The 16,714-nt window shown below is 44.4% G+C and overlaps 1 protein-coding gene across 1 annotated transcript; it reads right to left on the reverse strand.

Moving 5' to 3' along the window:
• Window positions 1-11,871: 11,871 nt before the first annotated feature.
• Window positions 11,872-15,438, reverse strand: znf703 (zinc finger protein 703). The gene is made up of 2 exons (XM_080467749.1): window positions 14,786-15,438; window positions 11,872-14,204 (listed from the first exon to the last, which is right to left on the reverse strand). The coding sequence occupies exons 1-2, from the start codon at window positions 15,050-15,052 to the stop codon at window positions 12,702-12,704; spliced, it is 1,770 nt and encodes a 589-aa protein (XP_080323875.1). The 5' UTR covers window positions 15,053-15,438; the 3' UTR covers window positions 11,872-12,701.
• Between the last annotated feature and the right edge of the window lie 1,276 nt (window positions 15,439-16,714).

Consider the following 16,714-nt stretch of genomic DNA (forward strand, 5'->3'; position numbering starts at 1 on the left):
CATTTACGGAGGAGAGGAAAACTCATTCTGACACAACAGTCTTCAACCTGTAGTGAGGTTTTGTGAAGGGATGCAGAGCCACAGACATACACACACCTAATATAGCTTCATTACCACCCAGATGACTCTTTACAAAATCCTAGATTATCATTCACAAGGAGAACATCTTGGAAAATTAATCTACCAGTGAAGAAATCTATGAGAGATGACGGAACAACAAAAAGATGTGAGGAATTGATTGTCAAGGAAAAAGTAGTCCATCCATCCATCCATCCATCCATCCATCCATCCATCCATCCATCCATCCATCCATCCATCCATCCATCCATCCATCCATCCATCCATCCATCCATCCATCCATCCATCCATGTGTTTATCCTCGAGAACAATAATCAACTCACTTCAAAGAGAAGATGATCAAACATGCTGTTGACATATTTAACCTCCTAAAAACAGTTTTGGTTTGATGGTCGATAATGATAGTTGTGTTTCTGTCACTTTTAGCTGTTTCTTTGTCATTGCTGCCTCTGACCGTCCACTCCCTGTCTGCTGTCTGCGCCGCTTTGTTTGGAAACTAGTTGCTTAGATGTGTTTGTCTACTGTTTAATGCTGTGTGGGCAGCATTAAAGATCCTTCTTTCTGGGAAAAGCTACCACCTGCTGTGACAAATGAAAGTGGTAAAAACAAGCAAAACAGCAGCTTTTAAGTCCACAAAGGCCAAAACAGTAAACTACAAGATGCTGTAAAAATCCCCACAGCTACAGAGTCTTTATGTGGGTTTATGTGAACAAGAAAAGCCTTTGATATCACATCATTGTTATTGTACAACTGTTTACAATAGCAGCCTTAAAGCAGCATGAGAATCTAATCCTGTCTGCTGCAACTGCCTGCTTCCTCGTTGGAGCTGCTGATGAAAGTCTTGACCGATAAGTCAAGATTTACATTTTGTACGAGTTTTGGACCCCCGACACAGTCTCTTGTTGCTCTGTCTTCCTTTCTCAGCACCATCTGTAACCATTAGTGTTTAAAAGTTTAAGATGTCCTGCTCTTCGTGGGGCTGCGGGATCCCAGAGGAGGTTCCGGCACAAAGTTACACACCAGGCCTCTCTCGGCGGCGTGACATTAATCTTCCCCTGGACGCAGAAATCTCCATTTAACATCTTCCTCATGGGTGTCGGCCTGCTTTTTGCTTCTTGGTGAAATTTATTGTATGACATGTGTGGTATTGTGTGCATGCGTGGCGGCGTAGGTGGACAGTGTAATTGGCCCTGTGAATGTGCTTCGGTCCGCTCGGGGCAAACGATGGTTGCAGTGTACGTACAGTACCGCGCGGTGCTGAGCTGAGCTGTGGGGGTGTGGGAAAGCGATCACAGTGGACTTCAGAGGGGAACCGAGCAAGAGAGAGGAAATTGCAGACAGATAGGCCTAATGGTTGTGCTGAGGGAAGAGGTTGTAGGGCCAACAGCTGCTAGCCATCCATCTGGACCGGCCCGGACTGGGCTGCGAGGCAGTGACATATCCCGCTTCAGGGGACCAGAGCGCCGGGACTTTCCATCAGAGCCGGGTCACTAAATATTTGCAATAAATGCTGGGAGTTTTCTTTAAAATCCCTTCAAGGAATCGTTCACTCAGAAGCTATAAGATCAAATGTCACTTATGATTTTATTGCAGCGGCTAATAGTAAAATGATACGGAAAGAAAAAACTATATAAAAAGAAAACACATGGGTTTTATGAATGGAAATGTTTAATAGGATGCATATTTCTTCTTTTTCTCACAGTTCACTACATTATGTATGCCAGTATTTCTGTTGGGGTTGTATCACTTCAGTAGGAATATAGCTCATCTCAAACAAACAAGAAATTAATTCACAGTGAAGGTTTTTTCGTTTATCAATAGAAGCTCATTTTTCTTAATTTCTCTTCAAAGATTTGTGAACTGATGAGACTTTTGGCGCACTTCAGTCCCCAACATTAATCTATTCATTCTAAGGATTTCTACAAAACTTTTTACCCTCTAATAAGAGCTTCGAGGAGCAAACATAAAACAGTTTCTGGCCTGATCTAAGGTGAACTCACAATATGGATATTTTCATGTCAAAGTGTTTCAGCTTGATCTACACCAGTGGTGTCCTCTCCTGCTCCTCCAGGGGCATTTCCAGCAGGTTTTAGTCATCGCCCTGCGCCAACACACCTGAATCTAATGAATGTGTCATCATCCAGCTCGGCAGAAAGCTGAACAACAAACCAATCCTTACGAGCAGGTGTGTTGGAGCAGTGAGACGTCGACCCTCTGGCTCCAGGACTGAACCAGACTGATGTAAACCAAAGAGAAGCTCTGGAAACCATCAAGTTCAAACGGGAGAAGAACAAACCTCATGGACTGAACCGAAGTCCCGTAAAGTTGGTGAAGATTCTCCGGTCATGCAGGTTTATCTTACATGAAGTGATTCCAGTTGTATCTGTTAGTGGTTGATATCAAACCACCAACGTCCTTTCGTTGTATTAATTTTTATGTTAAAAGTTCGATTTTTACACTGATAGTTAATATCTTTAGATAAATGTGTTTTTTGTTCAAGGTGCTATTTCCCACTGCTATAAGCTTATAATCTCCTTCCCTATATGTGACGAGCAATGCTAAGAAATGTGATCAGATGAAGGCTGGCCACTAACACACTCATGTTTGGTTTCATCATAATAACTATAACTTGAACAAAGCAAACAACAAAACCAAAACAACTTGAATTCCTTTGTCCGACCCCATAAAGTCAGGGTTACTTCTTAGGGTTTTTGTTAAAGTATAAGTATTTATACTAGCTATGGTTTGACATTGTAAAGGATCCAAATTGAATAATACTAACATCAATTTCACTTGAAATAATTGTGACAAAAAGTGAAGCAACTGAAGGAACGTTTGCTGAATGTTAGACGACAACTCTTCAGGCGAAAACGCATCGTTTTTGCATTTTTCCTTGGGAAAGATTTTGCATTTCCCTGGCCACATTTTGAAAGCGATGTCCGTTTATACGTACATGCTGCGGTTTGTGTTTTCATGTTACAGCTTTTGTATTTTTGTGGCTTTTGCGTTCGTGTTGTGTTTGTTGTTGTGCAGTGAGCTTTGTATTCCTGTTGTGACTTATGTACTTTTTATCATCATGTTGTTTTATTTTCATGTTGCAGCTTTTGTATTTGTTTTGTGGCTTTTGCTTTCATGTTGTAAGGTGTTTGAGCTTTGTACTTATGTTGTGATTCTTGTGTTTGTGTTGTGGCTTCTTCAATAAGGTGACCCCTCTGGGCCACTGGCCTTTGTCCTTCTTGATGCTTCATGTCCGCCTGTCTGTTGTTTCTTTGTGAATTTCTAAGGCCATCATGAGTCTGATCTAGTAAGTCCACTGATGCTGTTCTACAGTTTATCTCTAGAAAGGATAGTAAAGCCATCAGACTGATAAAATCTGAATTTACTGCCTTCTTCAGCTGCGTTCACTATTTGAATGAGTTGTGACACTTACTTGTGGCTGGCTGTTACATTGCCCTGAAAAGAGCTGTTGTTCGGAAATGTACAACATGCAGGCCAGACAAACATCAGATAAACATCTGTTACAGTTGAGCAATGAGAGAAATATTGCTCATTCTGTTCTAATCTCATCTGTGAGGTGGAATATTGGCAAGTGACAGATGAAAGCCTAAGTGTGTGTGGACAGCTGTTTGATTCATCCTGGATGTAACATCGATCCAGCTGCTGATGTTCAATCATGGAGCCATTAAATAAATAAATAATTGAAATAAAAAGGGCTGAGCTAACCTTCTCTGGTTTGTGTTGTTGATTTGTCAGTGCAGGGGGTGAAAGCTGATGAGGTGAATTTACTCACTGCTCTGCTCTGCTCTCTGTTCCCTCCTCCACGCCAAGCGCACATATCTGCGTACACGCATGTGCACACCAACACATTTGCACAAAGTTTGCACCCGTACACACACACACACACACACACACACACACACACACACACACACACACACACACACACACACACACACACACACACACACACACACACACCCTGAGTTGTGCACAAGCACCCTCTAACCTCACTATGGTCTCACACAGCAGGCCTGCCATAAATCAATGGGCAGGATCGTGTCTGCCAGTTAGACTAAACAAGAGCATTTGTGAGGATTTGCTCTCGCCCATTAATCATCCTGACAGCTTGAAAAACACATTTCCCCTTTAATGACTGTATTTGGATAATCAGCTCTGTTTCCCTTCCCGCCCTCTCCCCGACTCTCCCTCCTCTCCTATCCCCTCCCCACTTTCTTCCTTTTTTACATTTTTTTCTGGATTTTTTTTTTTTTTGCCCCAAGCACACTCTCAGGCATATGGCTGCCACACTATTAGAAGAGAACATGGAGGAGAGTCCAGGAGGGTGAAAGAAGGAGGGCGGGGGGGGGGGGTCTCTCAATGTCTAAAAGGGTTCTCCGAAAAAAAAAAAAAGTAAAAATAATCATGCTGCCTGTGGACACAGTTTTTTTTCTTACCCTCACTCAACAAACCACACTGCCCCTGCTAATATAAACTTAGTATATGTGAACACACACACACACACACACACACACACACACACACACACACACACACACACACACACACACACACACACACACACACACACACACACACACACACACACACACACACACACACACACACACACACTCACAGTGTGACAGTTCTGCTAAATTAAACTCAGAGAAGTCATGGATGGTGTTAACATGGACCATGAATGTCTTGATGTGTAAAAGGTCTGTCGCAAATGTAAAAAAATAAAAAGCGATCTGTGTCATGTGGAAATACCTGATGTGAGGGTGATTCGACCACAAGCTCTGACTTTCTGCAATCAACAGACAAACCTGTATGTTCCAAACCGCACCGGTATTTCCAGAGCAGAAAATTAGCGCGTGAATGATGAGTGAGTTTATTCTTAATTGTCTGTATCAGGATTTAAAACTGTACAGTATTCTAGTGTGGTCGGAAACTTAGTTCATTATTATTTTTCTCAAAATAATAAAAGAATACAACAACAACAACATATAGCTTTATAATGGTTGACCCACTTGCAAGATTTGATTCACACCCCGATGAAGTCTACATTTACCCCCTACATTTACAAAAATTGACACAGACCTGCATATACTGTACACCTGGTTCAGAGCTACTATGAGCAGCCAAACCTGTAGGAGGCAGTGTAACAAAACATATGAAGCCATGATAGCCAATCAGAGTCTTGGAAAAAACACAAGGTCATGAATTGTAACGTAAATCTCCTTGTCCAATGTCCAATGTCCAAATGGCGACACAGAGTCTTTCTTAACCTCCACTGTGGCTGGAGTTTTCAGGAATCAGTTTGTGGTGACTCATAACTCATTATGCAAGGCACAAACCCAGAGAAATGTCACCATCTCTGTCACACCCGATACGTGTAAACGTGGCCTAACTGTTCTCCCTATGGCTGCTTAGTTTTATTTTAAATCTAAATTGCTCATAGGCGTGTGCATGGCTGATGATAATAATGTGCATGTCAACATTTCAATGAAAAATCAAAACTAGAAACATACAGATGTCAGCAGACGATGCGTTACAGCTACTCTGACTACAGTCTGATAGCAATAGTTCCAGTGGAACATCTTTTATCAGGAGATCAAGGCCCCTGTTCAAATGACAATGTTTCGAGTGAAAACGCATCATTTTTATTTCAAAAAATTTTGAGTTTACACGGTAACATTTTGAAAACAATGTCGGTTTACAAAGAAACGGCTGAAATGCTTTGAAAACAATGTACTTTCAGGCTGGGCCACTAGTGGGTGCTGTGGTTTCAGAGAACATTATGCTATAAACAATAACAATGGCAACTTCACGGACAGTCGCATGGACAGATGATGAAGTTGGATTGTTATTCCGGGTGACTGTCAACTATAAAACTCCATGACACTCTGGAGGAAAACATTGTTCTTATCGATTATCTTCTGAGCATGTGCAGGAGAACTATTTACTACCGACATGGTGTGCATCCACAGTAGTAGTTTCATAGAAGTTGTGTTTTACAAGGCGACAGTGTCAGTGTTTTCAAAGAGTTCCATCTTGGGAGCCATTTAAGTTGTGTTTTCAGCGGCTTCGAACGCCGTTGTCAGGTAAATGGAAAATAAAAATGCAATAAAAATGTTTTGTTTTCACTTGAAAACGTTGTTGTGTAAACACCCCCTTGTGAACCTGTTTCATATTGTCTGCAGGTGATGGAACTTAAGAAGAATGGAACCTTAAAACCTGACCTCCAAATACTCTATACTCTTTCTTAAGCTATTTATTTTCCCTGCTTTGAAAGTGCATGTCACTCTGTACCATGATCGATGTACCCTGTCGGTAGAGTCAACTCTATATTGATGAAAACAAAATGACCAACATATTGGTCGGCAGCTGTCCCCACTCACTCAGAGTCTATAAAACTATTGTTTATATCAGGGATATGTCATCAATCACAGCTTTGGATCACATCAACAAGACTTAAAACAGACATCACACCCAGAGGGGGACAAAACACAGCTCACATGTATTATATAAAGAGCATCTGTGTAATCTACTCTGACTTGCATGCATAGTACACAGCGAGTGTGTGTAGCTCCTAGGGTATGTTGACATGTGGAGTAATGTATGTCCCTTAGCAGTTGTCCTAATGCCACGCAGCTGAGTGATGCACACAGACACACTGTTTGGTTCTGGCAGCTGAGGACGCACTCAGATGACAGTCGAGGAACAAACATCCCGTGTGGCGTCGAGTCCTGCTGAAGAGGAGCTGTAAATGTAACTTTACATCACAAACACCCTCACGCTTTACACTTTTGGACAGTTTGCCAGCAATTTGTTCCACTTCACATCACCTAATCGGGACGTTTCCTCCGATACAGATCTTTTCAGGAAGATCATTAAAGTGACGCCGGCAAAAGTTAAGCAGCTAATAAAAGGAAGATATAAAGTGTAATCTGGCCTGTAGTGCAGTGGACAAGAGGAGTGTAATCATAACAGTGGCAGCCTCTCAGTCTGGATGCCCCTGCAGGAAGGACATAAAACAGACATCAGGCCTGTGATGCTTAAAGTGAGTACATTATGACCACAGGCCATCCCCGAAGTGGAAGGAATAACCAAGTTGTCAATCTGAGCATGACTCGGGATCGTCAGCGCTGCTGCCAAGGCACGTTCGCTTTCCAGCGCCCGTGACATCCTCGCTGCGTTCTCCCAGCATGGCGGCCAATGGAATCCAGCTGGACACACGGTCCAAGCGCTATTAGCAGTGCACCGTGCTGTAATTGAAACGCCGGTCTCTCCACTGGTGGTTAGGGAGGGTATGTCTATTAACAGAGCTCGCTCAAACAACACTGGAACTTTGGAGAGAGCACAGCGGCTCCGGGCAGCTTTCCACACTGCGGCCCGGGGAGGGTTGCCAAGGTCAGGCCTGGATGAAGATGAAATCGAAAGCGCTATTTCGCTATCTGAAACTCTACGGCTGAGCCGACGGCCTCATCAATCTCTGTAATTATTCAAAGAATCAACAGCAAAAAAGAATTGGACTGCTTATTCTGTTTTATGAACTTTCAAAAACGTTTTTTTATTTTTTATTTTTGGAAAGCAAGATGCCATTTGCTGGGAGGACAGAGATCAATCAATAAGATTACACATTAAAAGAAACCTTCGGAAAGTTGAAATTCCTAAATCTATGCAGCGATTGTGTTCCTTCCACCCATGGATCACCAATAATAAAAAAACAACCTTTATGATCAAGGCTTAAAGTAATTTCTTTCGAACTGTGAGAAATTGTGGTCAAACCTCTTCGGCTCCACCGTTAAAAACCACAACGTTCACACAGCTTTGGTCTGGTCACACCATGGAGCACTGGCGGCTGTTTACAGGGCAACGAGTGAAAACCGAAAACTTTCACTGTGTTTTTGACGTCTGCTTACGTAACAAGAGCGCACGGAGCCACCGAAAATTTTACTTTTTGGAAACGGTCGCCAAGGTGGAACTTTTTAGGAAACGCTCGGGCTCCGTCGTCATGGAAACGGGGGACAACAAAGCTTTCTAGAAACGCTTAGGCCGTCTTCTTGTTGGCGGTAGAAACACTGCTACTGCGCATGCACGAGTAGATGGACAATAACAAACATGGCGGCCTCCAGAGTGACTTCATGACTTCTAGTCTATATTCTAGTTTTATTGTCCATATTGGTAGTTTTAGGATTGAGCGTCACCTGTAATAACATCCAGTTGGTCATCTGTCCCAAAGAATGTCTGTGTACTCGTCCTTGTTAATGTTTATTGCGTATTAGTCTCTGCGCTCGTGTGTGTGGTTTTATTCCAAACACAACCTACAGCGCCGACTCATGGCCTGGCATGCTAACTACATCTTTTTCAGTGTTTTTGTCGCTGCCGCATAAACGGACATCGTTGCTGTGCAAACGCAAAAATTCATAGAAAATGTGACCGCAGCATTACAGCTCGGTACTTAAATCTACACATTTCCCTTTCTGGAGACCAGACATACAGACCTGGCCGTTCGTTAATAATTCCTCCTGAGCCGCTCTGGGTTTTGTTCTAAAGTCATTTAATTGTCAAACATTTCATTTCCTCTGATCAAGCAAACACTACTGTACTTGGAAGTCTGCTCCGACTGGCACTCAACCTGCAGGACAACCTGGAAGTCTTTAATGCAGCAGTGATATGTTCCCTTTTTTTCAGTGGGAGCATGATTTCAGAATGCCTGGCTGCAGATGTGAACGAGAGGGGAGTCGAAACAGGCATGTAAGAGGAGTCAGTCACAGGGTTTATGTGGAGAAATAAAGCAGAGATTGTGTGACAGGCCCTGATGAGGGATGTGTTCACACCATCTGGGTTGCTTTAACACTGCGGTCACTGTTGGATGCCGAAGGCTCTGTATTGTGTCCTGATGTTAAACACAGAGGTGGTAGTCATGGAGTTGAGGTTAATGTTTTGTTCTGAAGACACAGGCCGACAGAGAAAGACTGAGCACCCTTCCTCTCTCTCTCTCTCTCTCTCTCTCTCTCTCTCTCTCTCTCTCTCTCTCTCTCTCTCTCTCTCTCTCTCTCTCTCTCTCTCCTCCATAGCTGTCAGCAGACATGGTGAACTGGGCTCGAGCTGGCGTCTAATTGAAGAGCAGCTCCACACCCTGTCGTCATTAATCACGGCGCCTGTCAGGAGCTGCTCGGGACCCCACAGTGGCACTCCACACCGTCTCTGCTCTGACGCACAGAGGGGAAAATATTAGTCCCCTCCGTCCCCACCGCAACGTCCTCTGATACTTGTAATACTCTGATTACTTCTGTCATCCCACTATTACTGTGTGACTCCAACGTGACCACAGTTATTCCTATTTCTGGAAGCAGAATTAAAAAGTTGCAGTGTTCTCACTGGTTTCTGTGTAAGACTAGAGTAATAAAGAAAACATCAAACATTTTATTAAAATAAAATGATTTATTGGCCTATTGTTGTGATATTGTTGGACTTAAGACACTAAGTAACGTTTCATTTTAAGCAAAAAAGCGAGTCAGAAATCAGTTTATATGGTTTTCTGACTTAAAACCTTTGTGAATAAATCATGAAATGGTTCAAAATCACTCGAAAACTCTCGTATTTTACTTCACTGTAGTTGTGGCAACACTGTTTGTGTCTTGAATTAACAATTGTTCATAATCTGAGGATTCATTAAAAAAAAAAAAGAGATATTTCTTCATTAATTTCGTCATAGTTGTGAGAAAAAATCTTGAATAAAGAGTAAATGTAGAATACTGAGAGAAAATAATGTAATAATAAAAATTGCATTTTCACTTCATTTTAGCATTTTAGTTTCAGCAAACTTTGCAGTTATGTCAGGAATAATGTTAAAAAAAACTAGTGATATCATATAGTTTTAGTCTGTTGTTAAAATGTTTTTCATTGACACACATGCAGTAAATTGTTGTACATAAGTGCAGTTGTACACACATAATATACACACGGTAAATATGTAAGTGTTACATTAAGTTAAGATTTTACTGTCACATGACATCAACACTTGTGGGTGAAAATAACGTTTGCGTTGCCACGGATCTGCAGAATTCAACCACATATGTGTCACGTTCTGTGGACAAAGGATTGTGGGAGAATACACACTCTCACACACACACTAAGGCGACATAAATGGAGTGTGTGGGTATTGACTCAGCTGCAAGGGTGTGTGTAGGGGGACAAGAAGATAGATGGGGGAGATTGATGAGCGCCGGGATAGGGAGAATAGTGAGGCATTTGATGAACGAGTGTAAACTGGCAACAGAGGAATTAATTCCTCCTCCCCGACAAGATTGAAAGTTTTCCCCTCTGCATGACCTCCAGTGTGAATCATCTTCACTTTCAAGCCAATGTAACCAGTCCTCTATCTACGGTATGTAAAACAGCAACCCAGCAGCCTCATTCATACCGAGATAGCGAGATAACATTGTTGATGTGCGTTTCAGAGAAGAAGTACCTGTTTGTCTTCCACCTCCATCTGTACTACACCAAAACAACTTTAGGGGGCAACATAATCCAGAATATCTCCAGTGGCGCCACTGTGGGTTACAGATATGTTGCACTCATTTCATACTCTACGTGCAATACAGCACCAAAAAAAACTAACAAACAAACAAACACAATATGTTTGACCTATTTACTCTGGGCTCCTTTAAAAATGGCATCAAAGAAGCAGCGGCAAAAAAGTGAATTTGTCCCGTTCTAGACAAGAGGCTGACTCCAGCTTCTAAAGGAGAAAAATAAGTGTTGGGTCCCAAGGAGACACCCAGAGCAGTGATCAGGGCGTCGTGACCTTGCTGGTGTGGCAGGGGCTGGATGTGGTTTGGGAGGGTCATCCATTTTGTTAATGGTGCTGTCAAGTGACACCTGTGCTTGCCTCTCCCCTGTCTGGAGTGCTAATGAACCGCGAGAGTGGAGGAGTCTGGGAGTCGGGGTCAATAGCCGCCTCGGAGACGAAAGCCTCGACTCCCTGCGCCACCTACACCCTGTCAGCCCAATAGAGTGGAGACACAGACGCATTATCAGACTCGAAGCAGCCTAATGGCAGCGCTGTGGCTTGGAGATAGAGCGACTCCCTCACTCTGAATTAGTATCTAACAGCTCCTAGTTGAGACCGCTGACTCCAGTAAACCACAGCGCAGCAGAAAGCAGCAAAAAAAACAACAACACACACAGCCCTTCACATCAGAACGGGGGCCTCCATGTTTGTGGTTCCTGTACCAGAGCCCGCTCTCCTCAGGGGAGGTGTCACTGCTTTGATGAATATTTCTCTATTAACTGCCTCCCATTGTCAGCTCTGGCCTTTGTGTTGCAGGCCAATCTGTCAGAGCGCGAGGAGATCCTGGGTCGACACCTCCCTCAGGTCATTATTGAAGTCCCAGTGACCCAGCAGCCACTCGGAGCAGCCAGCCACTCTGCTGAGGAGGCTGTTTCCAGGCCGCACAAACAAGAATCAGCAATTAAAACCTGCTCTTTCAACAACAAAAGCAATGTGGGTGACGCAGGGAGCAGGGATGAAAGCCCTCCGAGACTAGCTAACAGGGCTAATGTGACCCCGACTGCCCTCCGCAGGACTGCCCTGTCAACTGATATGAGCCATGAAATATTACGCAGAGCCACATATAGTGCAGCTGTAAGAGCCGTAATGATAGATAGCCTCAGATAAGTGCAGTGCTGCAGTTTGGCAAGATTTACTGTATCCTCTGATGCTTGTGATAAAAAGCCACCTCATGTTTGCTATATATAGTAGTCAATGAGGAAAAAACAAGGTAAAATGCAATCATGAATCATTTATTAAACAAAATAAGACCTTTTCCTGTTGGTCGGATAGCACAGCCATCATTGTTCTTATTGATGTCGTATTTTCTTTTCTCTACACCGTTTGCGCGTGTGACCCCAAATTGCTGACCCCTTGTAAGCTTGAAAAAATATTACATCTTTGCATATTTACAAATAAAAATAATGGCATTATTCAGGATAATTCTCGAGGACATGCAATTCTCCAGAGGATGATAAAAAGAAACAACAGGAAAAGAGATAAAAAGACGTCCTCAGAATAAAGCCTCACAGTCCATCTTCATCATGGTGCAACATTTTTATTTTTAGTGTATGATAGGCATAATGGTACTATACTTAAATCATTCTTTTTCAGAGTACTGGAGAACAATTTATTTTGGACAGCAAAAAAAAAAAAAATTAAAAAAAAGACGTTTCCCCCCCCTTAGAGCTGAATACCAAGCGCTTGCGTGAAAAATAAATACAGACTTTCAGTTCTGGGGGCCAGATATAGAGAAAAACTAAACAAAAAACAAAATCAGGCCTGTTGTAATAATCCCACAAATTCAATATTTTCAAACTCCTGCTGTTTTTTTAATCGTCAAGTCTGTTGGTTGTGTGCTGCCGCCGCTGATCCGTCACCGAGCCGTTTGCCTTCGGAGCTCCAGTCCTGAGGCTAACAGGTGGTATTCCTGGCAGGCCGGCCAGCGGGCACGATGCCCCGTACCGCTGATGACCCCCATCTCAAGAATCCATCTTGTGGGCTGCTCTGGACAGTCAAAGCTGGTGCCTGCAGTCTGTGGACGTCAACACTATTTCGGACATCACTGGTATCCGAGTGCCGAGGCCGAGCCCAGTCTCTGACTGTAGAGGGCGTAGGGGGAGTAGTAGGCTGAGGAGGAGGGCAGGGACGGCATTGGAAGTCCTGGAGCTCCGGGCAAGTGGGACTTGCTGTAGGGATGGTAACGAGCCAGGCTCAATCCAGGAGAGCCCCGCAGGGAGAAAGAGCTGGGCAGGGTACCCGGGCTGCTGGGGGGAGGAAGGTGGAGGTGACAGGAGGCTGATGATGAAACTGATGAAGGATAAGCTGACAGGAGCTTACTGTCCACCATCCCAGAAAGCGCCGTGTGGGTGCGCAAGTGAGCCAACAGCTCCTCTGATGAGGAAAAACGCTTGTCACAGGGACCTCCGACAGACACCCAGTTACAGGCGTGCGGCAGCGGTTCATTGGGGAGCATGAAGCCATACGTGTAGAGGGGGTGTGACAGGGTGGGGGTGGTGCTGGAGGACAAGGCGCTGGAGTGCAGGGAGTGGAGGTGGTGTGAGGGGTAAACCAGGGGGAAACTGGACTTGAGCGCTGACGGGTCGTGAACGCAGGTGGAGCAGTTACTGCTGCCGAGGTGGGGCGTGTTGGGGTAACTCAGACAATAAGGGTCCCGACATAAACCCTGCATCAGAGATGGAGGTGAAGCTCCAGTGAGTGGGCTGGAGCTGGGGTGCTTCCCTGGAAGTCCTAATCCCAAACTGGACTTGGTGTGATCCAACCCAGGAACAAACTGGGAGGGGTAGCCAGCATAAGCCCCCACTATGGACCCATGGTAGCCCATAGTAGCAGGAGGCAAGGGGAAGACGGAGTGTCCTGGTTTGAAAGGAGAGACTGGTGCAATGTGTCCAGAGCTCAGTCCAGACTGTGAAGAGGTCTGCGGGTCGCTCTTGCTGTCCGGCCGCGGGCTGCTGGCTGAACTGGCATTGCTGGAGTTAGCGCTGGCCCGTATGTGGCTGGAGTTGGCTAACTGAGCGCCATCCATCCCTGACTTTGTTGCATCGGAGTCTTTTTTGCCAGCATTGTTGCTGTCCGAGCTGGCCTGCTCTGAGCTCCCAGATTTGCTGTCCATGTGCGGGGCCTGGGAGTGTGGCGGAGGCTGCGTGGAGGGAGAGTGGCTTTGTCTCTGGGGCTGGCTCTGAGTGTGCAGGGGAGGAGAGCTGGAGCTGGGAGACCGGGAATGAGGAGGGAAGGATGGACATGAAGTACTTCCCCCACTGGAGCTTCCATTTGGCACTCTGAAAGCTGCTTTATCTGAAGACCCTTTTGTGACCAGAACCTCCTTACGACAGTCACCCGATGACTTGGAGTAAGGCTTGAAGCTGGATTTGTCCTCCAGGGACTGGTGCTGCTCTCCAGGCTTGGATGACCGATTGGAGGGCTCCTTGTCTCCTAGACTACCAGAGGAGAGGGAGGCCAACTTTGAGGAGGAGGGAGGATCTGGTTTGCCAATTTGAGAGCAGGTCTGGGCCAGCAGAGCCAAAGGACTCTTCTTGGCATCCAGCTGAGGAGAAAAAAAGAGGGCAAAACAGTGAACAATCTGCTTTACGAATGTGTTTAGTCTATGTAAAGCTGATTTAATTTCGTCATCATTAGACCTATTGAGTAAATAGGATAAAATATGTATTTTCTCCTTAAAATTCATAATGTGAGAAGCAGGAGGCTCAGCACAGCAGCTCTGAAATTTAAACTGACATGAATGCCTGAGAATGCAAAGTTGAAGCCAAGTTAAAGAATTAAAAAAAAAAAATTAAGAATAATTTAATTACATAGGAATGTCAATCAAAACTGATAAAAAAAATTTTTTTTAGCATGATACTACTGTTAAAACACAATAGTTTTCGAAGTAACTAAACATTTATGAACCGGAGCTTCCTGCAAACTTGACCAAAAAAAAAAAAAAAAGAAAGATCAAAATCGCTGTGCGTAAAATGGCGCTTTGCATTTGCCGTTTTTGTACGGAAAAACCTTTACGGCAACATACATGCATATATCTCAAATAAACCTGATTGCTGCAAGAGAAACAAAGTGACTTCATAAATCCAGGTTAGATTGTTTCTTTTGTTTTTACTGATATTTACTTACCTCGATGCTGACAGGCGCAGACGTGAGCGGCTGGAGGTACTCCGGGTGCAGCAAGTGGCCGCTGTGCGCAGTCAACATCTTTACAATCCTGATGGGAAGCCGTTTAGCTTGGCGAGAAGGATCCGAGGGAGAAGGACAAGACGTGAAGGAGGAAGCGGACGGTTTCTCCGCTCCTGTCCACTGTGGATATCCGCTGGCTACGGCGGCGCTGCGCTCCGGTGTCTGGCTGCGTAAAAGCGGTTTAGGTCCACCGGAGAGATCTCTCATCTGGATCGGGGCGCGGAGAGAGACGGAGGCATGTAAGGAGTGCGCGCGGAGTTGAAATTCATTTACCAGCACATTTTTGTGATCTTATTTATTCAATAGAAGTAAGTGCGGTAATCCAAAGGGGCAGTGCGCGCTGTGCGCGTCGGACCAAAGCTGTTTCTCAGAGAGGAACAAATCGCCCAAATGTCATAATTTATCCTTCTCTTCAATGTCACTCGCTAAATATTCCTTTATCCAGTGTTGAAAAAAAGTGAAAACACCATAAGAAGTCACTGTTCATCAAAATAAACTTGAAGAAATATCCCCGCAGAGGATGGCGTGGTGCGTCAGTCCTCTAGTGAGCGCGTCTCTCTCCCACTGCAGCAACAGCAGCCTCGGCTCGCAGTGCCCCGCTTCTCCACAGACTAAAGCCTTGAGGGGAGGGAGCCGCCGTCCAATGACAAGTGCCCGCATTCACGAGCAGGGGCGGGACAGATGAAGGGGCGCGGCTTGCCTCCCGGCCTCACCCCCCTGCCAGGCCTGTCCCGCAGGGGGGGATCTGTGTCAGTGACCTCTGTGCCATGCAAAGTGGACATGAAGTGCCAGAAAATATTGCACCTCTAATCTGACAGGGATGTCAGCAGGAAAAAGTAAAGTAGGATCATCACACAAACACCAAATGGCAGGAACATTTCAAACATTGAGTATGAACCTTTCTTAATATTGAAGCACCGATACCGATACCAGTACAGAGTACTTATACTCATGAAAGCTTCCTGATACATCTTAGCAGGTATAATGTGATGTCATCCCTCAGCAATGTTGCCTACAGGCAAGAGAGAATGGGCAACGGTTTGGAGACTCTTTAATATTAATGAGACAAAGACAAAAGTAAGGCCGACTGTAAATAATGTTCTGACAAACTATCAAGAGGAGAAAAAAACCTAGTTTATACAACATCAGCAACTTATTCACTGGAGACATATCCTACCAGCAGAATTAGCTCAATGTCGCACAGTAGTTTTTAACTGCTCAGTGGATCAGGAGGATTTTACTGCGAGCCGTGCTACATGCTACATGCTACATGCTACAAAGACTTTCATGGCTCACACACCAGCAATGCAACACATGATTATAGTATGACTGATACACTCATTAACAGCAAGCCCGATCCCTCGGTCTACAGTCTACAGTAGTACAGTGCAGCGAGTAGATAGACGCTACGCTGCACTATCTATGCTGTAGATTCAGGAGTGCTGTTTTGCCGTGACAGAGCACAGCATTTTTAGTTTATACTTTTACAGTCTCACTCCCCACAAACACTCCAGTGTTACAAGCTGTTTTAGAAGCACTGCAGATGGAGCCCCGCTGTTAAAAGTCTTGTCCTGCTTGTACATGCAAATAAAAGACAATAAACTAACCCACAATAGAGTTCCTCATTGGTCGCGGTATTATTAAGTGCCTTCATTTTTACTTCACTAAACAAAAAAACAAGCTGCATTTTATAGGGGTTTCAATTTTTGTCGAAAGGCCTCTTATCAGATGACCCGGCCTTAACTTAATACGTAATCCAAGTTATAACAATGCAGAGTTTATTCACTCTGTTTGAAGTACTTTCATGGATCAGTGATTGCTGCTAAAGCCTTTTCTTCTGTGGTTTAATAGGTAAAACTGACATTTCAG

This window comes from Lipophrys pholis (genome assembly GCF_963383615.2).
Source record: "Lipophrys pholis genome assembly, chromosome: 7".
NCBI classification, from domain to species: Eukaryota; Metazoa; Chordata; class Actinopteri; order Blenniiformes; family Blenniidae; genus Lipophrys; species Lipophrys pholis.